The sequence below is a fragment of the Leptomonas pyrrhocoris genome (assembly GCF_001293395.1).
Source record: "Leptomonas pyrrhocoris isolate H10 chromosome Unknown, whole genome shotgun sequence".
Classification (NCBI taxonomy): Eukaryota; Euglenozoa; class Kinetoplastea; order Trypanosomatida; family Trypanosomatidae; genus Leptomonas; species Leptomonas pyrrhocoris.
Genome location: NW_015438386.1, coordinates 389,542 through 412,374, shown reverse-complemented (window position 1 = coordinate 412,374; position 22,833 = coordinate 389,542). Strand labels below are relative to the sequence as shown.

The following is a 22,833-nucleotide window of genomic DNA, read 5'->3' as shown; positions in this document are numbered from 1 at the left end:
GGAAACGTAGAACCGGAGGCGGCGTCATGCCGAGCATCCGCACGGAGACGCGGCGGCAGCGCGCCAGTGGCGCCGTGTCGCCACGATCTCGTCGACCGCCCGCGCGTACTTCTCCGGCTCGCTTGCACGGATGGCTGCCGTCTGCGAGTGGCACTGCTCCCGGGTCAGCGCATCCGCGTACGCGCCACACACGGCCCTCTCAAACGCAGCGACCAGGTCGGCCTGCACCGTCCGCTGGAGGGCTGACACGTTCAGCGGCAGCATCGCGCGGGTGCGGCTGTCGGAGCGGTAGGTGGTGATGTGGGAGAAGCTGTCCATGACCTGTGTCATGCCTCGGCGGCGGCCGTTGAAGAGGGTCATGAAGATCCACTGCTGCAGTGCCTTCATGGGGTCCAGTGGGACGAAGAGAGGAGGCGCGTCGATAGGTCGGTCAGCCGCGTTCTCCGTTGTCCGTGCGGGCAGAAAACCAGGTCCTTCCTCGGCTGGCACACCGGCACCGCCCGCCGTCAGGTGCGCTGGCACCCCAGCGGAGGTTGTCTGCGGCGTGGGCGTGAGAACCGCGGAGGAAGGGGAGGGGGAGGTCGAAGAGCTGATGGCCAACCGAAGTGCATTGAAGCCCGCCTCCTCGCTCTCCACACGAAGCGCGACGTCTTCAAGCCCCGACGCAAAGGCCGTTTCGGCGGGTGGGCTCTGCGAAGGAGGAGGGGAAGTACCCGACGCTGGAGGCGACCCGGGGGAGAAGGCAGAAACACCTGCCGCAGCAGTGGTGGTGCCGTCGCTACTTGTGCGTAGGGGTCGCAGTGCGGTGCCCGCACGTTGCTGCTCCGTCAACCCCGCACCTGTCGCAGCGGACGCAGGGGCGCTACCGCCACTCGATGCGTCCACCTCCATCGTCGCCACGCGCCACGCCTCCGCCGTCATCCACGCCGTTGCCGGCTCGCTGACGTAGTTGCGGTTGTCCTGCAGGAGAAACCGCATGAGTTGATCGCTGGGGTCCGCCGGCACGTCCCGGCCACCACCAGTCGCCGCGGCCGCCGGAGAGCGGCCACCACCACTTGTGCCGTCGCTGAATGCCGTGCCGGCCTCCGCGCTTCGATCGTACAGGGAAAGGAGGGCGCTGGTCGTTCCAGCGTGCACGCCGCCACCGCTGCGCAGGCTACGCAGCAGGTTCGGCACGTCGTCGCAGCTCAGCGGGGCTCGCACGATGGCCGCGTCCACCACGTGATGGAGGACGTCCCCGAAGACGCCTCTCCACTGTGCGCCGTCGGCGTCGCGCCGGTTCGGGCCGCCCGCGACGGCGCCGAAACCAGCTACGTTGATGGTGCTGGTGTTGCTGCTGCTCGCTGCGGTCGCCCGCCACGCCTCCAGCAGCTGTCGAAGGAAGATGCCATCACCCATGCTCAGCGGCCGAAGCACGTTGGACACACAGTCGTAGCAGGGATAGCCGGTGCTCTCGACAAGCACGGGCTCGTGGCGGATTGCTTCGGCCTCCGGCGATGCCGCGGTGACGTCGCTCGGGTCTACACGCCAGCCGGAAGGGGGCTGCTCAACGGGGCGCGTCGCTGGAGCTTCTGCGCTGCCGTGACCTTCTCCAAGAGCCGCCGCAGCGGCGTTCGTTGAAAGCCCCGTTTGCGCCTCCGCCTCTCCTCTGGCACTGTTGCAGGCTTCCGGCACGCCTTGAACGCTGCTCTGTGCATCGGTGGCGCGCAGCAGCCGGCGCAGCTCTGCTTGACGGAAGCTCTGGTCGCTGAGGAGCGTGTCTCGTTTTTCGGCATCCTCTGCCTCCATCCAGAACGCCTGCTGCGCCATCGACTGCGGATTTGTTTCGCCGCTGTTGTCAGCAGTCGTTGTGGGTGCCGCCTTGGTGTTCTGTGTCGCGGCGGTGCTGACGGCAGGGCTGTGGAGGTGAAAGAGGCTGCGCGTGGAGTGGTGCAGGATGCAGCGCACCGTCGACCGCAGCACCGCCTCCAGCACCGGCGACGGCTGTGTACTGCGCAGGTAATCACTCAAGATGCGGGGGTGAATACCCTGGCCAATTACCACCTGCACGTAGCTCAGCAGGGAGCCTTCACCGTCCGCGGTGCCCAGCTCGCAGATGTGCAGCGGCGTGCCGCGCAGGTCCAGTGGAATCTGACACCCCATCAGAGACCACAGCCGCCGAATCGCGCGGTGGAACTTCTCCACCGTGCCGTTGAGAACGTCCCTCAACGCCTGCATGCCCTCCTGCCGTTCCGCGCTATTCCGCGCCAGCCGGGGGCCGCGCCGCTGCCCGGTCCAGTCCATCCCCGAAAAGAAGGCGAAGAAGTTGTTGAAGCTGCGGCACAGCTCCATCGCACGCACCAGCAGCTGAAAGAAATCGTCGCGTGAAGCGGGAAAGACTCGCCGCGGCCTCCTTTTGACTTCTGCTGACGACGTCGATGCGTGCAGCGGTGCGTCGTCGGACGAGGCAGTGCTAAAGTTGCGTGGGAAGGTCACCGCTGCCGACGCAGAGGGGCCGTAGGAGGAGGGCGCGAACGGCTTGGCGCGGGTGGCGCCTGCTCGCACCGCGTCGGCGAACTGCCACACCCGAGTATCGAGCTGCGCCAGCTGGTGATGGAGGGCGGGCTTCAACTTGTCCATCAGTTCCGTGGAAGGCTGCAGCACCTCCGTCAGCACACGGCTCATGTCCTTCACCGAGCCTTGCAGAATCTTGTAGCCCACCTCTTCCCGCTTCAGGTTCAAACGGCAGAGTTCCACCAGTCGAATCAGCGAGGCATCGACGGCCTGGGTGGACACCAACGGCACTCCTTGTTGGGGCGCCGCGTCCGTGGTCGGCCTTGCTGTCTCGCTGTGCGGACTAGAGTGGCGTTCCCACAAACGACTGGCATTGCGTGACGCCAGCAGTGACCGCAGAAGGCGCTTATAGGTGACGCTGCTGCGGCACTCGAGCTGGGCACGCTGCTGCTGCCGCTGCCGCACCGCCTTCTCCCGTGCGCCACCGCTCGACCTTCCTTCCTCCTCGTTCATGGCCTCCGCCAGGTGCGAGGGGTCGCCGCCTTCGGCCAATGTCTCCCATTCTTCGTCTTCCCACAGGGCACGAATGTCCGCCGGCGTCGAGGTGGAAAGCGGAGCGGTGACCACTAAGCCGTCTAGCGAGGCCGGGATCCACTGCAGGTGTTTGCGAAACACCGCGTGGGTGGCCTGATGCACCGTCATCGCCTCCACGAACTCCGGAAGCACCATGCGCACCGACACGGTGTTCAGGTACGGGTCCTCCTGCGGGATGTAGCGCACGAGCAGCGAGGGGGGCGGGTCGGCCGTGAGCAGTGGGCACTGCCAAATGGACGCGTTGCTATCCGGCGAAGCCTCGGCAGCCAAAGCGGCCGCAGAAGGCGGCGACGCGTCACGAGACGGAATGTTCGGCAGGCCTGTCTCTTCCAGCGAGTCTAGCGCAAACCATAACGCCGGCATCGCTGCCTCCGCTGGCGCAGCAGCAGCAGCAGGAGCGGAGGCGGCGCCGCTGACCACGCTACTAGTATAATGTTCATGCCGTTGGCTTCGGTGCGAACGATCACGCATGCTGAGCTGTGGCGGCGGCGGTGGCACGGATGACGGACACGGGCGGCGGGCGATGGCCAAGACGGTATTCAGCAGCCCTCGCTCGGTGAAGAGCGGCACCATGTCCCGCACGTTGTAATGCACACACGCCGAGAAGAACCGCAGCGCAGCCATCGCAAGCGGGCCGTAGCGGGTCTGTTGCACGAGCTGATGCAGCAGGGTGTAGAGGTCACTCTGTGGCTTGAAGGGGGACGGCTCGTAGCGGGATTCACGGCGGTGACGGCAGAGGTCGTCGCTCGGGTTGCCGCGATTCGCGCTACCCGTGGCATCGCTTGTCACTCCCACCGTGGCGTCAGCGGCGCGGTTGGGCACGCCTTCTGCGGCTTGTGGAGGAGACGACGCCGGTGGTGCGGGGTCCGGCACCGGGCCTGTTGACGACGGCGAGGCCCCTGCCGCCTCTGCTGCCGTCGTCGCTGCGGTGGTGGCCGTCGACGTCGGCGCCGTGAACAGAACGCCAATGGGGTTCACAGAGACGTGCGTGTGGCGCACCAGCATGCGAAGTACATCAAGACACGTCAGAATGGCGTCGTAGGCCTTCGTCGTCAGCACCGGCATCGCCGCCTCCTGCCGCCGGCGCAGCGCCTCGAGACGGGCGAGGGCGGCCTTCTTCGCAGCCCGGCGGCGCAGTCGCGGGTGTCGCTCCAACTCCCTCTCTCCATCCTCCTCCTTTCCCGCGTCACCCGCATCGTGGCGGCCGCTGCGGTGTGCGCTGGACGCGTTGTGGATGCCGCCCTCCTCGTCGTCGTCGTCGCCCGCCGATGCCTCCACGTCCGTGTCGCTGAGGATGTAGGCTTCATAGTTGAGCCCACTCGAAGACGCGTCCGCGCCGTTGACGTTGGCTGTCTCTCTCCCTTCCGCCACCGCTTCCGTTGCGGAGGCAGCGGCGTGACCATTCGACTCCGCCGGCTGGGCAGACACTGTGTCCGTGGCCGGCCCATCCGCATCTAGGTGTTCCGACGGGGGCGAGTAGTAAGTGGATATCGAAGACGCGGGGGAGGCGGAGGGGGGAGAGGAGGCGGATGAGGCGGCAGCTGCCCCACGGTGGTCGCGTGTGCCGTCTGCCGTAGTTGGTGATGGGGATGCCGTTGCAGTAGTACTAGTAGTACTGTTGGTAACGGCAGGCGGTGCGACGACGGCAGGCGGGATGGGCTGCACCGGCGGCATCGGTGGGAGGTAAAAGCGCAGACAGCGGGTCACCGCGGCGACAAGGCGGCCGTTCAGCTCCGCCACAAACATCTCGCGCCGGTTTAGCATCGCCAGGGTGCGAGTCACCAGCGCAGGGTAGAAGGTGGGGTAGGAGGACAAGACGTGGAGGAGTTGGGTGACCATCGTGCGGCCCCGCATCGACACGCAGAAGCCCATCGGCTGGGTGACGTAGTCGTCCACTAGAAGAGCGTACTGCCAGTGCTCGGCGTAGCTCGAAAACTCCTCCCGCTGGAAGCGACGCCGCGGCGGCACGGTGGCGTTCACGATGGACCACACGACGTTGTTCTCTGGTGCGCTGGAGGAGACGGCGTTCAGCGTGGACTGAGCCACACGGATGGAGAACCAAAACTTTGACACGTCAGCGACGGTGCCGACGAGGGCGGCGTAGAGACGACGGGCACGCCGCTGCAGCGCCTCCAGTGCCTTCGTCGCCTCTGCGTGTCGTGTCGCCCTGACAGGAGTTCCTTTCTCCCCTTGGCTTTGCTCCTCCGCCTCCGCTGCTGCGGCCGGCCCCACTTCACTGGAGCCCCTCTCATGAGAGGCAGGCGTCGTCGTTTTCTCTACGTCCAACGACGCGCTCAGCAACGCCTCGTGATCGTCCTCCAGAATCTCTCGCACCAGCGGCGCACACGACCACAGCTGTCGGAAGAACTCGAGGGCACGCGTCGACTCCACGCTTACCCGAGCTGAGCTGTCCAGTAGTTGATAGGCGAGCAGGCGGCACCGGGCCCACCACAGCAGCAACTCCGGCGACTGCGCGCACTCCCGCATGCTCTCGAGGCAGATGCGATCCGCATCCTGGGTGCGGTAGGTCGCGTTGCTGCTGTCTGCTGAAGCATCCGTCGCGGTGGTAGTAGGAGGAGGAGTGGTGGTGCCCGCGGCGGCTGGATTGCGGCGATCGCCCGCCGCCGCCGACGTCGCCCCTCCTGCGGCCGTGTCGGCAGTGACGAGTGACGGAGGCGTTCGAGCAGCGCGGAATACACTTTCCGATACGCCGCTGCCGCCAAAGCGGCGCCCCAACCCGTCGAAGCGCTGCTGGAACGCATCGAAGGAGTTCGGCGCGAAGACGTTGGAGGCGCCGGCGCGTGTGGCGCTGACCCGCTCCCGCCCGAGCGGGATGCCGAACTCCACCGGCTGCCCGTTCTCGGACACCGCCGCGGTCGCTCCGAAAGAGGAGGAGGTGGCGGACGTGGTCGTTTGAGAGTCCTCTGCGCTTTCGTGAGGCTGCGAGGGGAAGCGGAGGTGCGGTGGGGAGCGGCGCGGACGATGCTGTTGCTGTGGTTGACAGAGTTGATATTCCACCGCCGGTGTGGGCACCGCGGTGGGTGATGCGCGAGCAGACGCCGAAGCGGAGTTCTCCCCTTCCTCTTCGGTTGCCGCGGCGGCGGCGGCAGTGCCGGCCCTCAGCAGCACACGGATCTCCTCCACGGTGTCTTGGTAGTCCTCCCAGGCGGCCTGCAGTATCGCCTGCAGCGATGGCGAGTTTCCCCAGCCCTCGGCGATGAGGCGAAACACGGACATGCTGCACAGCACCTTCCGCGGCAGTTCCCGCAGCACGGTGTTCAGCAGCAGACCCAGGTAAATAATTGACGGGTCCTTGCAGAAGACAAGCCGCGCCGTGCAGCCCGAGACGGCCGCGTTGGCGGGCCGAGAGCAGCGGTAGGGCGCGCTCGTCGCCACGATGAGCGTGAGAACCGTTTTGATGTCACGATAGCGCTGGCGCAGTTCCTCGAAGGGCATCCGCCTGTCTCGCGGACAGCCGGCGGCGGCGACATCTTCTTCGTCTTCGTTCACGGTGCTGCATTCTTCTGCTTCGCCTATTCCGGTAGGGCGGCCACTACTGCGCTGCTGCTGCTGCACCTCTTCCTCCGTCTCCGTCCCCGTCTCCTCCACCACCCCTCGCAGCGGACGTCCGCTGTTGTAGTCGTAGCGCAGCGCCGGCTTCGCCACCACGCCCCACCACCGCGTCATGGCCGTCACGCGGTAGTCGCTCAGCGGCGCCAACGGATTCGCATCCATCACGTGAAACAGGACTGGATCGTGCAGCATGGCCGACATGATCCGCGGCACGTCCTGCACTGCCCACCGAGGGTCGCGCAGCAGACGGGTGTACTGCGATACGAGCGGCGCAAAACACACCGGTGGCAGCACCCGCGCCGCATCGCGCAGCTGCGAGTCGCTGCGGTAGGGTGGCTGATCCATGTCATCCTCCGCCACACCAACCTCGAGCACGCGCCACTCGCGGCCGTTCGCTGCGATGCGGAGGCCCTCGCCGAAGCCTCTACCGGGTCCGGCTAACTCGCCTTCGATGTTCCACGGCAGGTGGGACTGCGCGCCGTCCGCCCCAAAGGAACCGAAAAAGTCTGCGAGGAAGCGAGGATCCATTTCCCCTTCTGACCGGCCTCGCTGTGAACGACACTACCGAGTCGGAATTAACAGATAAGAACAAGAATACCGAGGAGGTGCAACGAGCACCGCGTAAAAACACGGGCAGGGCGAGCTCCAGCAGCTCTCTTCCTTTCTCCGTGCTACTCTTTTTTGAGATCAGTGCGACAAGGCACGATAGAGGTCGGTGCTACAGCAAACGACAAAAGGGCAAAGTAAAATCGCACGTCCTCCGCTTGCGGCAGCTGCCACCACGTCCCGTGACAACAGCAAACGGAAAATAGTAATAATAGTAATAATAATAATAACAATAGATTTTTCTCAGAACAAAAATGGTAGGTCCCCGTCGTAGGATCTGAACGCGCACGCTTCTGTCTATGGTGGTTTGCGCACGTGAGGGGGGTGAGGGTGGGTGGAACAAGCGCCTCAGCACGACAGAGTCAGCACAAACCGCAGCAGCAATGGGAACAACAAAAGAGAAAGGCAGAGCAGCTTCTGGGGCAAACGCGGTGCTGCTGTAGATTTTATCCCTGTAGGTCAGACAGCCTCCTCCGTACACACGCGCGGCGGCAGAAACCGAAAATTGGAAAGAGAAAGAAAATATATCGGCACAAAGCAAGAAAGAAGATTGTCACGGTGATATCCTCAACAGAGACAACACCGCCTTATTTCTAATAAGAAGGAAAAGCTTGGCGGTGAGAAGCACGGCAATGCTCCCTCTCTCTCTTCCTTTAACCGGAAAAAAAATAGATATCTTTCTTAAGCAAAGGCAGCTTCTCATGCGACACTCGCAGAGTGATTTCCACAATTTAATCAGAACCAATAATAGGTACAACAACGTGCGTAAGGCGAAGAGCACCTCGCCCAAGTCCCTTTTTTGATTCTCTCTCCTCTTTTCCTTTCCTTACAGGAGCAAGATGGTCACGACGTTGATTTGCACGAGCAGCAAAACGCCTCCTAGAAATAAATTGTGAGAGGATCTTTATGTGTATACGTATTTCCTTGTCTTCTCCGCTTTTCCCTTTTCCCTGTGCGCTTTTCCACAGCAAAAAAACCCGCAGCCCGTAGAGGAGAAGCAGAGGGGGGAGAAGGGGAGGGAAGAGGAGGGAAGAGGAGGGGAGGAAGAAACAGACGTGAGTCAATCAAAGCGCAAAAGAAGAAAAGAAAAGAACTTATGCCAACGAAATAACTTGGAGATAAACAGAAGTAATAAGAAGCGTATTAATAGTGGCTGTGCGGAGAACAGAGATAGATGAAAAACTAGATAACACAGAGAGAGAGAGAGAAAGAGAGAGTAGCGTAGCAGCAACACCGACAACACAGCACAAGCGCTGGAATAGAAAGTAAAACAAAAACAAATGACTCGACGCTCACGGCCGCCTCGCAGAAGAAATCGTCGACTGAAGGTTTTTAATAAAGAAAAAACACACGTCCCTCTGTGGATGACCAAACATACACGCACAAGTGACGCACAGGAAGAAAAAGTCGAACAGACAAACAAATCACGCCTAAAAATCCTTTTGCATGCGTGTGAAACCGCGTGTGTGTGTGAGTGAGAAACCGCTACACAAGGAGCTGAACCCACCACAACTTTCCTTTCTTCACCCGGCTCCAGTGCTTTCTGTTTGCTTTGTTTTTCTTTTTTGATTTCCCCCTTTTTTCCACAGCCGCGTGAGACAGCGTGTTACCCCTCCGCTACACACACACACACCAGCACCGCAGGTGAGACGAGGCGCGAAACACACGCAGACGCGAGCACAAGACAGACAAAAGGAAAAAGAAGAGGATCGAGTGCGAGAGAAGCTGTGATACCGATGTATAAATCACACGTGGCAAAGAGAGCAAGGGAAAAAGAAAAAGGCCCGAAAGGGGAGCGGTGTGGCAGAAAAGTGGTGAGAAAGAAAAATGCTGTTCAAAGGAAAGCCACGAGAAGTGACGAGGAGGGCGAAACGTGTGCAACTAATATATATATATATATATATATATATATGTACTTCGTTGTGGGGGTGTACGAAATTGCTGTTGCGGGGGAGAGGGGGGGGGAATGAAATATCCACATTGTATTATTTGTTGAGGGGACGAGTGGTAAAGAGTGGGAGGGGTGAGAGGAGGAACAGAAAGGAGACGAAAGCGGAAAGATTTGAAGCCAAGTGCAGTTGGATGACGCATGCAACGTGTGGAAGACCGCGCAGTTGGACGTGCACCTCCGCCGTGTTGCTCTAACCACTGGTTGGTTGCTTCTCTCTCGCTCTCTCCTCGTGCTCAACAGAAGAGGCTATTCGAAGTGCAGATGGAGTGCTCCACCACCACCAAAAGAAAAAGAGCCGAAGGAGAACGAAAGAGCCGAACGAAAGAGGAACACCCAGCAAGACTCTGCTAGCGTGTGTTTTGTCTATTATTATTACTACAATCTTCTCTTTTTATACTGAATCAAAGGCAGCGGCAGCCTGAAGAAGAACTCGAAATAAATCTTAATAATAATAATAAACCTGCTGAGGCACACGTCCAACCCAGGCGGCGTTCTCCACCGTACCTCCAAATACAAGGACTCCCGCGAAACCGCCGCTGCTGTCGTTTTCTGGCCAGCGAATCATCTGCAGCAGCAGCGGCAGCAGCACTGTGGTGGGATTCCCTTCATAAACAAAACTCTTCCTTGTGCTTGTTACTTAATGTTAAAAACCTTTTAAAAAATACGACGTTCCTTTCCGGCTCGCACGGAGTTCGTGAAGCCATCATAAAAAAACCGTTGTCGGCCAACACACACAAGCACGCAGACACGCACACAGACACAGAGAGAGAACACGAACAAGCTCCAAGTAAATAAGTACAGCCGCCTCGATAGAAAAGAGAGGAAACACACAACCGCTTCCAAAACAAACAGGAACAAGAATTGGATCCGCAAACCCCTTCGGAGAGGGGCGGCCCACGGAGGAATAAGAAACGGAAGCGGCAACAAGCGTTTCTATTCATCACCCGCAACACACCTACACGCGCACACACACAATGCGTGACTGCCCCAACGCATGAAGCCGGGCAGCTCTATGAAACACAACGGCACGCCTTTAGTAGAGGGGAAAAAAAACAATAGGAATATACGCAGCAAAGGCACCCCTGCACGTGATCATGTCGCGAACACACACGCGCAAGAAGCACGCCCTCCCGGTCTCTCTGTCCTCCTTTCACTTCCGCGTCATCAGTGCGGAGAGCGGCTGCTCCAGGTAGTTGATGGACGGGTCCTCGACGTGGTCATCCAGGTCGGCGATGCGGTAGTGCGCAAACGCGTCCAGTGCGTTCGACACCGTCTCCATCACGCCCTCCTCCGTCACCGTCGCGCCAGGCGCCAGTGTGTCAGAGTTCCAGCGGCCAAACGTAATCGACTCTTCGGCCGAGGCCTGCGACGGTAGGGGGATCGCCTTCTCCGGGTTGCACCGGTCCGCCGTGAGCGAGGTGATCGCCAGACCCACTGGTGGCGAGGTGAGGCACTCGTTGTTGATGAACCACACCAGCAGCTTCGTCTGCGACGGCATGCGGGCCTGCAGGGCATCAAGCATCTTCTTCGTGATGGGCGCCACCTTGTTGTCCATCAATCGCTCGTTCGCGATGTACACGCCGATGAGGGACTGGCCGGTGGTGCAGGCGGCGTACTGCACGTGGGCGTAGGCCACCTCCAGCATCGGGTTCGGCGCCGTCATGGGCAGCGTATGGAAGAGCGGGACGGCATCGGAGACGAAGCTGCTGCTGCTGCCGCTGCTGCCTCCAGCCCCGTTGTTGCCGCCGGTGGTGCCGCTCTGACCCCCACTGCCCGTCGCACCGGCATCCTCGCTCAGCCGCTTGCCGACCAGCATCCCCATCACGGGCTGCGTTGGGTACTTGTAGCAGTGCAGGAGAGCCTTGGTGTACGCCTCCGGCGAGGCAACGACGGTGGCTGAGGACGACATGAAGGGGTAGTGAGTGTGGCGGAGGGAGATAACAGGTACTTCTAAGGGGAGGAAGAAGGGGGGATCTTTTGGATTTGCGTTTACGCACAGCTTCAAAAAAATTGAGTTGCCGCGTACAGAGAGGGAAAGCTCGTCGAGATGAAGAGGAGAAGAGGCCGGTGACGGAAGAAGAGGACAGCAGCGTAGCGGAAGCGGCGCCGCACGTGGCAACGGCAGTCTTTTCACTTGCTTCCTCCTCCTCCCTCTCGTCTGGCTCTCCGCGATTCGTTCCTGAATAGGAGCAGGAAAAAAAGACGCGCAGGAAGACCGCGGCCTTTACTTTCGTGGTTGCGTCTTTCATGCATTTTAAGGCTGCCCACACAACGCTGCTGGGAAGGGACAGATTCGACGCCTGTTGAACAGAGACGATTGCACCTGCGTAAGACAAGGCGTCGCCAGCCTTTTCCATTTCAGCGATGTCCGTAGGTGATCGCAGCCCCAAAAACAGCAAGATCGGACTCTTGATGAGTGCGGACTATTTTTTGGGTATGTACGCAACACCACCTTTGGTGCAGTGACCGAGGAAACATGTACTGCCAATGTTGGTGGTGTGCTCTCTTTCTCTTTTACATAGTAAGAGTCTCGATAACTGGGCTCTTTGAAAAGATAAATAGAAGAAAAACCAGCGGAGAACGCCCTGGCCCGCTTATCGCTCTTCGAGCTCTCTCATCGCAAACATCTTCGCCCCTACACAACAAATAATAATAATGATAATAACGGGAAGGGAGACCCGTGCCGTACTTCTTATCTTTTTCTTTAGCAACACCGCTGAGCTTTGTCAGCACCTGTCGTCATACATAAATTACATCGATGTAGATGGGCGCCAGCAGGGGAGGGAGACGGCGAACACAAGGGGCGAACGCAAAGAGCTACGGCGCTGTCCCCTTACCTACACAGCCCCCCCTCCCACCTTCGTCGTCGCTGCCTTCGCACCCTGACTCTGCCGTAACGTACCCGCGTTCATGGTGCGGGCCTGGTCCAGCACATCTGACTTCCCCGTCGTAAACAGCGCGTGCGCGCCGGCCACGTTGAAGTCTTGAGCCGTCAGAGTCACGAAATCAACCTGCCGCAGCGGGGCCACGCGTGCGGGATTGCCCAGCAGCAGCGCTAGCAGCCTCTTCCAGTACGCCGACTCACCAGAGGTGTTCGCTGCCCCATTTGCGCCTGCGCGGCTCCGCGAGTGCTTTCCTGCTGCCGTGCCGGTCGATGCCGTGATCTCCTTTTCCTCCGCGATCGGGTTGCCGTGCAGGGTGAGGATTGTCAGGTACGGCAGCGGTGCGATTTGGCTCTCCACGACCCGCCAGTCCGCGATGGCGTTGTCGTGAAGCCGTAAACTCTGCAGCGGCAGCGCACGCAAGTCGGGCAGCGTGGAAATGCTGTTCTGGCTTAAATCGAGGGTGTGAAGGGTGAGGATGCTGTTCGCGATGAGGCGGTGCAGGACCGGGACGAGCTGGTCCATTTTGGACCGCAGATGGCAGCCCGAGACGCGGACGCACGAGGCGTCATAGCGCTGACCGCGCACCGCCCCGCCGCCCTCGCCGGCGTTTCGCCTTCCACCCCCCGCAGCGGCGGCGGCCGGCCCCGCTGCAGTGCCGGTGTGCAGTCCCCACTCATCCGCCTCCTCCTCCTTGAGCCGCGCATCCTCCTGCAGCATCGCGAAGTGATTCCGCTCGTTGCTGAACTCGTAGGCCTCCTCCTCGCCGCGCTTGTTCTTCGCGCGAATGATCGTGCGGGCGTTGGCGGACTGCGCCGTCGTCGGCGAAGGGTCGTTGCTTTGGTTGAGGAAGACGCCCTGGGCAAGTCGTGGGTCCGCAGCGGCGCGGGGCTGCTTGCCTACGTGGACGTGGCCGGATGCCGGGGCCAGCCGCAGCAGCGCCGACGGCTCCGCGGCGTCCAGAAAGGAGTAGTCCAGCAGCGGCCAGGACGTGTTGAGGGCGTTCACCCGCGAGGCCGCCACCCCGTAAAACGACTCCACCGCCTTGTACACCTGCTCGGCTTGGGCGGCGGCCAGGTTTTGCACTTTGCCGGGGGCAGGGGCGGAGGACCCTCCTCCCGCGGCGGTCTTGCGATCTGCCAGCCGTTGCTGCCGCGGCTGGTGCAGGTTCCACGCAGCCAGCGGCGCCGTCCGCGTCATCACCTCCGGCACCGACAGCATCGTCCGCTGGATCGTCACAATGAGGCCGTCGTCGAGGTAGATTTTGTCGCGCAGCAGAAGGTAGTCGCGCCCCCAGACCACCGTAATGCAGCTCAGCGGCTGGTTGCGCTCCGTGTACTGCATGCCCAGCTGCTCGTACTTCTCCTGCACCGTGGTCGGTGCCGGGGGCATGGGTAGCACCTCGTCCTCTTGGAGAATGTCTTTGCGAAGCTGCACGTCGACCTCGATGGGGGCGATGCTCGTCGTGTCTTTGCTGCTGCGGATCCAGTGGAGCAGTTCGAAGAGCCGGAACGACACGAGCAGGCGCCCCTCGGCAATATCCACCGCATCCGCATAAGAAAGAGCGGCGGGGTTCTCGGAAGTGACGTTTTGGGTCGCCGAGGCGGTGGGGGCCTGAGCAGGCGCGGAGCCTGCGGTCCTTCCCTGCGCGGGCGAAGAAAGCTGCTCCTGCTGCTGCCGAAACCAGCGAACGCCAAGCGGCACCCGCGCTGCGTTACTGCCACCACCACCGCTGTGGGCACTTGCAGAGGACTTCTTGGATGTGTTGTTTTTAGCTGACACGTCGCGTTGGTGTGCAGCCGCCCCAGCGCCGACCGCGGAAGTGCTCTTGGCCGCACCGCCGCGCGCACCATCTGCCTGGGTAGCATTATCTGTCGCTGCAGCTGCCTCCTCTCCCTCCGCCTCTGTGCCCTCCGTGCTTGGGCTGTGGTGTCCCTCCCGTCGCTTGCGAAAGGCCTCGTACCGCTTCTGCCGGCGCTCGCGGTACTTCTCCTGCTGCTGCAGCAACTCCCTTGCCCTACGCTTTGAGCCGCTGTTGCTGGCCGTTGCCGCTGCTCCCGCAGTAGCGGATTTCGTCGGTCGCTGCTGCGAGAGCTGCACCCACTGCTGCACCGCCTGCATGTTGCTGTCCGAGAGACTCGTTGGGTAGGGGAAGTGCGTGACGAGGAGCACATCGGGAGAGAGCAGATCGTGGTAGGCGTTGACGTCTTGGCGGGTGATGGCGTCCACCACGATCCGCCGGCCGCATTCGGTCTGCTCGTACTCCATCCTCCTCTCTCCACTTGTTTTATCTAATATATATATATATATATATGTATTTATTAGCACGACGACACCGGCGAGGATGCGATGCGTCAAGGCGGAAATGTTACAAGTACCGGCGTTCGACAAAAGTCAGAAGAGAACACACAAAATGAAAAGCGCTCCGCGAGTTTTTTGTCTCGTCTTTTTCCTCCTTCACAGCGAGGCGTGGACTTCACTGGACGCAGCACCACCACAGAAACAGATGAGGCAGAGAAGGAGGTGGTCTGAGAGCGGTGGAAGGAGAGGAGGCGTGCGTCCAGGCCATCGGGCGTCGTGGCTGGGAAGCAGAAGAGAAAGAGACATGAGAACATGAGAGCACCGCAGCATCCGTTTGCTTCTCTGAAAAGAAGAAGAAAAAATGGATGCGTTCGGATTCGTGTGCACCGCCGTATCAAGGCGCGAGACCAGGGCGTGTTGAAGAGGCGTTGATCTGTCCACCGCGGACGCTACAACAACGACAAACGGAAAGGGACAGGTCTGACTCACCGCAGCGCTGCCCTTCTCTCCTCTGCTTCTTTTCTTCCTCATCATCTTCCTTTTTTCTATTGTTATTATTTTGGTGATGAAGTAAATTACATGGAAGATGCCTACATTTAAAACAAGAAAAGAGATAGATAGATAGATAGACGCAGAAACGAAGAGTATTTTTCTTCTTCTTCAGAGGAGGAGGAGGAGGAGGAGGAGCGAGAGCTTCACGAATGGTGAAGAAAGAAACAAAAAGGGCTGAATGGCGGTCCCCTCGCAGAAACGGCGCACGCGCTGCACCCAACGGAGGAGGCCCCACTCATCGATTCCACCGCTGACAAAAAGAAAATCAACAATAAATAGATACGAGAGAAACATTACGAAGAACACAATTAAGGAGTTTCGTGGCCCGTTAAGGTGAAAACTTTTCCAATAGGATGTGGAGAAAAACAGCAAAAAAGAGGCCTACATATACATATACACATATATAGATACTAATAGATATATATATATATATATATATAGTTATATATAGTTATATGTTAATACAGATATAGATGCATATATATCGATGTATATAGATGTATATATATCGTAAGGAAAAGGATTCCAAAAAGAAAAGCTGAAAACTATATATAAATATGTATATACATTTGCGGCTGGATGCACGCTTTTGGCACACACGCAATGCATGCCGCACTTTTTTTTTGTCTGCCTGTTTATTCCGTATGCCCGGGTGTGCGTGTGTGTGTGTGAGTGTGTTCTCATACATGACGGTGTCGCCTCACGGCAGCAATTGCAGGGGCGGTGAAGTCACGCGCAGTGCCTCCTTTATCTCTTTTTTTCTCTCGTTGGTAAAGTACATCCACAGCTAACGAGAGGTGGAGACACATGCGCGCACCTAGCTCAGGCCGAGAAGAGCGCGAATGGCATCTGCATTCCGGTACTTGGCCTCCATGGCCCGCAGCTCCTCGCGGCTGTGGCGCAGCCCCGTCTGCTTCCCTTCCAGCTCCAGCAGCTCACGCTCCGTCAGTTGCTCATGCTTACGCAGATACTTTTCCTCATGCGCGAATCCAATCTGGCGAGCCGCGACAAACGGATGGGTCATGTTGGCAGGGGCTGCGGCATCGGCAGGTTCCGTCGCCACCATCACACCACCGTTGTTCGATACTGGCGCATCGCTTCTGTCGGACGTGGAGGTCGCTGCGGCTGCCACGACGGCAGAAGAAGGTGTCTCACGCTCTTTCGCTGGACTGTTCCTCGTCGGCTCAGTGTCGAGCGCAGCGCCTGCCTCCTTCGCTGCAACAGCAGCAGCGGTAGAAGGAGCGCTTCCTCCATTCTCCAGCAGTTCCTGTGCTGGTGGCGACTCCGCCGTGTTGTCGTCCTCCACGTGCGACTGCGCGTGGCGGACAAGTACACGCATCAGCACCGGGTCCACCTCCGCACGGCGATCTGCCTCCATGTCGTTCACGTACTTCAGGTAGAGCTGCACCTCCTCCAGTTCCTGAGTGGCGTCCGCCAGGCGCTGCGCGTGCGAGGCCGCGTCGGGGTCCAGCGTCTCATCGGCGCGGGCCTGGTTGAGCTGCGTGCTGCGCTGCAGCAGTCGCATGCGTTCCGCCTGTGTCCGCCGCTTCGCACGCGCCTCCTCGGCGGCGTAGACGAACTGCTCAAAGACGGAGACGTAGCCTTCCGCCTCGCGCTGGGTGAGATCGTCGTGGGCGTCCTCGACAGCCGCGAGGTGCTGCAGCAGCTTCGGTGCGCAGGCCTCCACGTACTTGGTGTACACGCTGCCGATGCCCTCCCACCGCGTCAGCACCTCCTCGCACTGGCGCAGCCGCTCAGCGTGTGCTTCCTGCGCCTTCCGCGTGGCCTCCACCTTTGCCACGACCTTCGCCCGCTGCTCCCGCCGTGACATGCACTGCTGGACGTAGTGGCCTCGCTCCTGCGCCTTCTCAGATATCTTCTCCATCAGCGCCAGGACCTCCTTCCAGAGAGCGCGCGATTCGCCATCCATCGTGGTGAGCTGCTCCCGCATCTGCACCTCCGCCGCCTTCTCGGTAGCCTGCGCCTCATCCAGCGCCTTGTCGCTCGCGCTGATCGCACGCGCGGTGGCGCTGACGTCATGCTGGATGGTGGGCAGTGCCCTCTGCGCGTACACCAGCACGGCTTCCGCGGCGCGGCGGGCATCGTCGATGAGAGCGACGACATCGCAGCGGAAGTCCTGCACGTCGTCGGTGTGCATCTCGACCTGTGCCATGCGAGCCTTGTAGAGTAACAGCAGGTCGTTCGAGAAGTCCACCTGGGCGTGCAGGTTGCGCAGGGCGGTGACCGGGTCGTTGGCGTCAATCGCGTCCTCCTTCTGCTGCTTCGCGGCCTGCACCCGCTGCTGCAGCTCCAGCAGCGCCTCTTCCGACTTCTTGAGCTCCCGCTCGGAGTAGTCGCCGGGGTTGAAGTGCAGACGCTCGTGCAGGGCCACCGCCGCACGGCTGGGGCACAACACCGTCTCCTCCGTTTGCGTCGCCCCCTTCGACGTCGATTCCACCGAGGCAGGCGTGGTGGTGACAACGGCGCCCCCCACAGCACCTTCCTCTCCACGCCATTTCATTGCACTTAGCTTATCCAAAAGGCTCAGCCGAGCCAAGTAGTTCTCCAGCGGGGCCAACAAGTACTGGGAGCTCAGCATGTCGTCCAGCGCCCGCCGCATCGCATCCGACGGCACCGGCGGCAGCTGCGTCATGCTGTCGACCTCCGCCATCGGCGTACACAGCGGGGCCTCCTCAGGCGGGAGCAGCTCCGTCTCCGGCACCGTCATTTCCTCCGTGCAGCGGTACGCAGTGAGGTACTTCTGCAGGCTCTCAACTTCGTTGTTGCCAAGCACCGCACTCTCTGCGGGCAGGCTCGCCAGCAGCTCTCGCACGGCCGCGATGCGGGCGGACCTGGCCGCGCCGTGAGCTTCCGTCTTGTCACGCAGCTCCGCATTCAGAGCGGCCTGTTGGCAGCCGTGGTAGGTAAGAGCATCGTGCTCAATCGGCGGCTGCAGCTCCGCCGCGGCCAGCGCCTCCTCTACGGAGCGATCGGTGGATGGCAGCAGACGCTGCGTATCAACGGTGTGGACTGTGGCCGAGGTGGCGGTCGGAGGGGGATAGGTACGCCCGGCCAGTGTCCGCATCGAGGACGCCGTGAACTTCGCGTCGTCGTCTTCGCGGCCGTTGCGGCGCAGATCGTCGTAGCCGACGTGCGAGCGCAGCATCGCGAGGGCATCGGCCGGCGGCCGGGGGGCGATCGGCTTGGCGCAGTAGCCGCGGTGCGGCACCGCCGTTGCGTATGGACGCCGGTCTGGATACATCCTTCCGTGCCGCTGGAACAAAGCAAGGAAGAAAAGACGAGGTCGCGTACAGGAGGGAAACACAACGGCGAATGTATTGAGCGCGGTGCTGCTGCCGGTTTGGATGATTTCCTTTCCTTCCTCCGTACAGGGATGGACTCGCTCTGCTTTGTTTTGGTTGTTTTGGAGAGTTCGCACCGCGCTGCACGTTGGCACAGACGTATCGAAGAGAAGAATAACTCCTGTCTCCGATGGAGTTGTGGTGAAGGGAGGAAAAAGAAGAAGAGATGTGTGCAGCAGAAAAAGGGGCACATTTGGAAGCGCGTGGGTGCGCTGCTCGAGACGCCCGGGTTCACCTGCGTACATTGGTGTGCGTGTGTGTCACAGTGGCGAAACATAGAGGCTGCCGACAAGGAGCAAAGCGGAAATCCTCATGTTGCAGAGTGGCACTGGAGAGCTTCTCGTCGTCTTCGGCATCTCTCTTTCATTCGCCCCCTCCTCCCCCCTCCGCCCTCATCGCATCCATGAGCCAAGCGGTCCGAAGGAAGACAAGAGTGGGGCGCCGCATCGGGTGTGTGCTTCCGTTGTTCTTTTCCTTTCCTTTTCAGCCACGTGAGTCTGCGTGGGTAGGCCCTGCGACCGGTAGGACAACAACCATTACATCCACTACATCCACCATCAACAACGGACAGGGAGAAAGAGAAAAAAGGACAAGAACAAGTTAGCTCTACATGGAAACCAAATACGCATGAAATACGACTATGTACACACGGCAGACGGAGGAACGCTGCCCGTCAAGGCCTGAAAACGACTATAATACTAACAATAGTAATAAGAAGAAGAAGAGCTCGTGCTCCAAACAGTTGTACCGCAGCGCGCAGAATTGTCGTGCAAAAGCGTCCGCAAAAGCACACCCGAGAAGAACACGACCCATGAAAGACGGAGCGAGAGGGCGAGAGCGACTTCGTACAACAGCAAAGAAGAAGACGACTTACAACCACAATAAAGCGGGAGAGGAGAGCAACGGAGCACGGCAGCGAAAGCGATCCGCCCGTCCCCACCGCACTCGCCGTGTGTTAGTCGCGCGCACGACTCGCCTCCGCCTTCAGCGATGCCACCAACGTGGGGCTCAGCCGCGTTCCGTCCAGCGACAGCACCTCAATGTGTCGGTTCACCCGTAGCAGCGCCGTAAAGTGCCGCATGGCGGGCAGCGAGATGCCGGTGTTGTTCTCCAGGTGCACCGCCCGCACCGTCGCGTTAGTCGCCAGGACGTAGCACAGACTCTCCACGTCGACGTTGTCGAGGGTCATGTTGTTGAAGTAGACAGCACGCAGCCGTGGCAGGTGCTCGAGGAGGTGCAGGACGGCCACAAACCCGTTGTGGCCCACGTAGTTCGAGCTAAGGTCGAGCTCCTCCACCGAGTAGGTCAGCGTCGGCTGCGCGGGCAGCTTCTGCATGAGGTAGCTGTTGGGACGGCACTGCTGGGCCTCGCAGCAGCGGGCGTAGACGTCGCGCAGAGACGGCCCGTACGGCGTGCAGCCCTCCCCCTCACGCAGCGTCTGCAGCACGAGCGGGTCGCCTTTGCCGATAAGCTGCTCGTACAGTGCTTGCTGCTGGAGAGCTTCCTCATTTGCATTCGAGAGAGCCACCGCATCAGCACCGGTCGCCGCCGTATCAGCAAGAGCGGTATCAGCAACAGCACCGGCAGACGTCGTCGTGTCGGGGGGCTTCGCCGCAGCAGCGGTGTCCAACTCCGTCGCGGCCTTCTCCCCAGCCTCGGCCGCCGCGGAGGAGGATGACGATGGCGAGAAGGGTGCTGCGTCGAGGGAGCAGTGCTGCCCGCCGTGCTTGCGTCGCTTCGAACTCGTCGGGCGACTGCCGGTCGGTGAGCGCTGCGAGCCGTGGCGGTGTAGGGAGGACGACGAGGGAGCCCGTGCAATCGCCGCCGCCTCCCGTCCAGCGGCGTCGTCCTGACTGGTGATGGAGGGCGCTCGCTCGTTCTCCATGTACCCGATGCCGCCCTCCTCGTCCTCCTCATCTTCCTCGTCGTTGCTGGTCGTCTCATCGCGGCTGTCGGACAGGCTGCCGATTAAATGGGAGAGGTCCTCAACGCTGATGCGCGAGCCGCTGTGCATCGAGCCAGCCTCCACGCTCATCAGCATCGTCGTCGTCGCCGTCGCAGGGTAGTAGAGGTTGTTCCCATCTCCTTCGCCCAGACCGCCGTTACGGGGACGCGTGCTGCGTCGGTGGTCGGCCGCCGCCGCTGCTGAGACGTCTCCGCTGGTCATCGACGCCGCCGTCAGCATTGAGGGGGAGCTGGAGAACAGCGAGGCACTCGATGGCCGAGTCGCACCCGCCGCATCCACCGGCGCTGTCGTCCGGCGATCGGCACGGCGCCTCTTCGCCTGTCCGCTGGCGGCACCCTGGAGTGCATGCGGCGTCGGCACACCGCCCTCGTCGGCCGGCACGACGGCCTCGACGCCGTCCTCCACTCGTCCGTCGTTGCCAAGCGCCAGCATGTGCTGGTGTCGCTCTCGTGCCGCGTGCACCGCCGCCGGGTCGCTCACCGTGAAGGACGCGGGGTGCGGCGGCAGCGGAGGAAAGAAGTCGAGGCTGCCACCGATGCCGCCACCGCCGCCGCTCACCTCGGCCGTGGCGATGGGGCTCGAGCCGTGGCCTCCGCCGTCCCTCTTCGCCGCGGCGCCGCCGTTGCTGCTGCGGTGCACCTGCGTGGCGTTGTAGTAGAAGTTGCTGTTCGCGCACCGGTAGGCCCGGAGGAGGTCCTCTTCACCCAGTCGGATGTTCTGCGCCTGATACCGGCTCACCCGTGTGTTTTTGGCAAAGCTGTTCTGCGGCAGGAACTCCATCCCACTAAGGAGCTGCTGAAAGACGTAGAGGTGCGAGTCGAAGAGGCCGCCGCTCAGCTTTGTCAGGTAGAAGGCCGTGACCCCGAAGTTGCCGACAAGGGTCGAGGTCACGAGCGCCTTCACCGCACACCGCAGCGGCTCGTAGGTGAAGGTCATGGTGCGGGACCGGCCGGTGCGGTTTCCCATGTACAGGCTCGTTGGGAGCCCCACCATCTTCGCATCGGGGAACACATCCGCCACCCGCTTCGCCTTCAGCTCGCTGTACTGCTCTGTCGACATCACCTTCGGGTAGCCCATGCGAGACACTTCCTCCACCTCTACACACAACACAACCGGGTTCACCTTGTACTTGGCGACGCCGATGATCTCCGCCGCGACGGCGTCGTCGAGCAGCCGCTCGTGCACACTGAGTTGCAGCGTCATGCAGGTAATCGACCCAACCCCGACCGTCTTTGCGGGGGAGTAGTCCGGCAGGATCTTCATCGGGTACACGGGCGTCACAAAGACCACCGCCGCCTTGTGATCGACGTACTGCAGCTCTCCGAAGGCCTCTTGCTGATCGGTGAGGAGGGTGGTCGGGGAGGTGTTGTGGTACGTCACGTCCACCCCGAAGTGGGAGCGGCCGGCCGTGGTGTAGGTCGGCAGCAGCACGGAGTGCACGTAGCCTTCCAGCTCGTCAGCGCTGGTGCACTGGGCACGGAGGAGGTAGCCCCGCTGCCCGACCAACGCCCCGATCGCGTAGACGTAGCTCTCTTGCAGCTCGGAGCGGTCGTGCAGGGTGTAGCGCATGTGAAAGGATCGGTGCGTCCCGCCGAGCATGTGCGGGCACCGCAGCTTGTCCCCAACGTGCAGGTGCGCCAGCCGGGTATCCCCATCCACGCTCACCACGTGCGGGTCACGGAGAACAAATTTCACGCAGAGCTTGCAGAACTGCTCCAGGGTCATCGCCGGTGCGGGGTGGCAGTAGAAGAGCTGCACCTGCTTTGACTTCTCCACCCACCAGTCCCCACCACCACCGCCGGCAGCGGCGGCAGCGTCGCCAGAGCCGCCGACCGCACTCGCAGTCGACAGGAGTTCCTCGTACGCCGCCGCCGCGGCAGCAGCAGCGGCAGCACCCACTCCTCCGCTGCCGTTGCCGCTGTGTTGATGCAAGGCCACTGCACCGGGCGAGTTGATCGCGCTGGTCGGTGGGGCCGGCTGCACGACGGCGGTGTAGTCCGTGTACGCCAACACGGCCAGCATCGGCGTGGCATCCGTCGAGGACGGCACCACGGTGCGCTGCGCCAGCCCGTACGCGGTGCGGTCGATGTCGATGAAGTCGTACTCCCACTGCGGCGAGCAGGAGACGAGCAGCTGGCCGGCGACGTGCACGAACTGCAGGGCGAACTTCCACTCCCTTCGCATGCCACCCGCGGCGCTGTTCCGCGACGACGGCACCTTCGGCGTCAACTGCTGCTGCTGCGGCGGCTGGGAAGTCTGCTGCGAGGCTGCTAAGCCGATGGCCGGCGGGGTCTGAAGCTGAGAGAGGGAGACGGCGAGTAGCTCCTTGCCGCCCTCGTCGTCTTCGCCCGTCGTCATACCGGCAGCAGCGGCAATACCTGCGGGCATGCCGCCTACGTTGTCGGACGGCAGTGAGTTGCGATCCTGCTGCAGGGCTCGCTGTGCAGCGGTGAGCGTGGCGCCCGGTGCAGGATGGCCAGCGTGCGTGGCACGTTGCACCGTTGTCATGGTAGTAGCCGGTACGAGGACCAGACGCGGTTCTGCGGGAGAAAG

At 61.3% G+C, this 22,833-nt stretch overlaps 5 protein-coding genes across 11 annotated transcripts; all 5 read right to left on the bottom strand.

Moving 5' to 3' along the window:
- Window positions 1–24: 24 nt before the first annotated feature.
- ABB37_09345 (putative ubiquitin-protein ligase) lies at window positions 25–9,209 on the bottom strand (the record flags this gene model as incomplete). Its single annotated transcript, XM_015808760.1, has 1 exon — window positions 25–9,209. Exon 1 carries the CDS (start codon window positions 7,186–7,188, stop codon window positions 25–27), a length of 7,164 nt encoding a protein of 2,387 aa, XP_015652811.1. The 5' UTR covers window positions 7,189–9,209.
- Window positions 9,210–10,367: 1,158 nt separating this feature from the next.
- Window positions 10,368–11,218, bottom strand: ABB37_09344 (putative mitochondrial hypothetical protein; the record flags this gene model as incomplete). Of its 4 annotated transcripts, none has more annotated exons than XM_015808756.1 (1): window positions 10,368–11,218. In XM_015808756.1, exon 1 carries the CDS (start codon window positions 11,124–11,126, stop codon window positions 10,368–10,370), a length of 759 nt encoding a protein of 252 aa, XP_015652807.1. In that variant the 5' UTR covers window positions 11,127–11,218. The 4 variants fall into 4 exon arrangements, with proteins under 4 accessions (XP_015652807.1, XP_015652808.1, XP_015652809.1 ...); XM_015808757.1 differs by having other exon boundaries at window positions 10,368–11,193; XM_015808758.1 differs by having other exon boundaries at window positions 10,368–11,169.
- Window positions 11,219–12,054: 836 nt separating this feature from the next.
- ABB37_09343 (hypothetical protein) lies at window positions 12,055–15,364 on the bottom strand (the record flags this gene model as incomplete). 2 transcript variants are annotated; one of them, XM_015808754.1, is made up of 1 exon in its annotated part: window positions 12,055–15,364. In XM_015808754.1, exon 1 carries the CDS (start codon window positions 14,365–14,367, stop codon window positions 12,055–12,057), a length of 2,313 nt encoding a protein of 770 aa, XP_015652805.1. In that variant the 5' UTR covers window positions 14,368–15,364. The 2 variants fall into 2 exon arrangements, with proteins under 2 accessions (XP_015652805.1, XP_015652806.1); XM_015808755.1 differs by having other exon boundaries at window positions 12,055–14,580.
- Window positions 15,365–15,769: 405 nt separating this feature from the next.
- On the bottom strand, window positions 15,770–18,441 carry ABB37_09342 (hypothetical protein; the record flags this gene model as incomplete). 3 transcript variants are annotated; one of them, XM_015808751.1, is made up of 1 exon in its annotated part: window positions 15,770–18,441. In XM_015808751.1, exon 1 carries the CDS (start codon window positions 18,212–18,214, stop codon window positions 15,770–15,772), a length of 2,445 nt encoding a protein of 814 aa, XP_015652802.1. In that variant the 5' UTR covers window positions 18,215–18,441. The 3 variants fall into 3 exon arrangements, with proteins under 3 accessions (XP_015652802.1, XP_015652803.1, XP_015652804.1); XM_015808752.1 differs by having other exon boundaries at window positions 15,770–18,437; XM_015808753.1 differs by having other exon boundaries at window positions 15,770–18,397.
- Window positions 18,442–19,269: 828 nt separating this feature from the next.
- On the bottom strand, window positions 19,270–22,822 carry ABB37_09341 (hypothetical protein; the record flags this gene model as incomplete). Its single annotated transcript, XM_015808750.1, has 1 exon — window positions 19,270–22,822. The coding sequence occupies exon 1, from the start codon at window positions 22,786–22,788 to the stop codon at window positions 19,270–19,272; it is 3,519 nt and encodes a 1,172-aa protein (XP_015652801.1). The 5' UTR covers window positions 22,789–22,822.
- Between the last annotated feature and the right edge of the window lie 11 nt (window positions 22,823–22,833).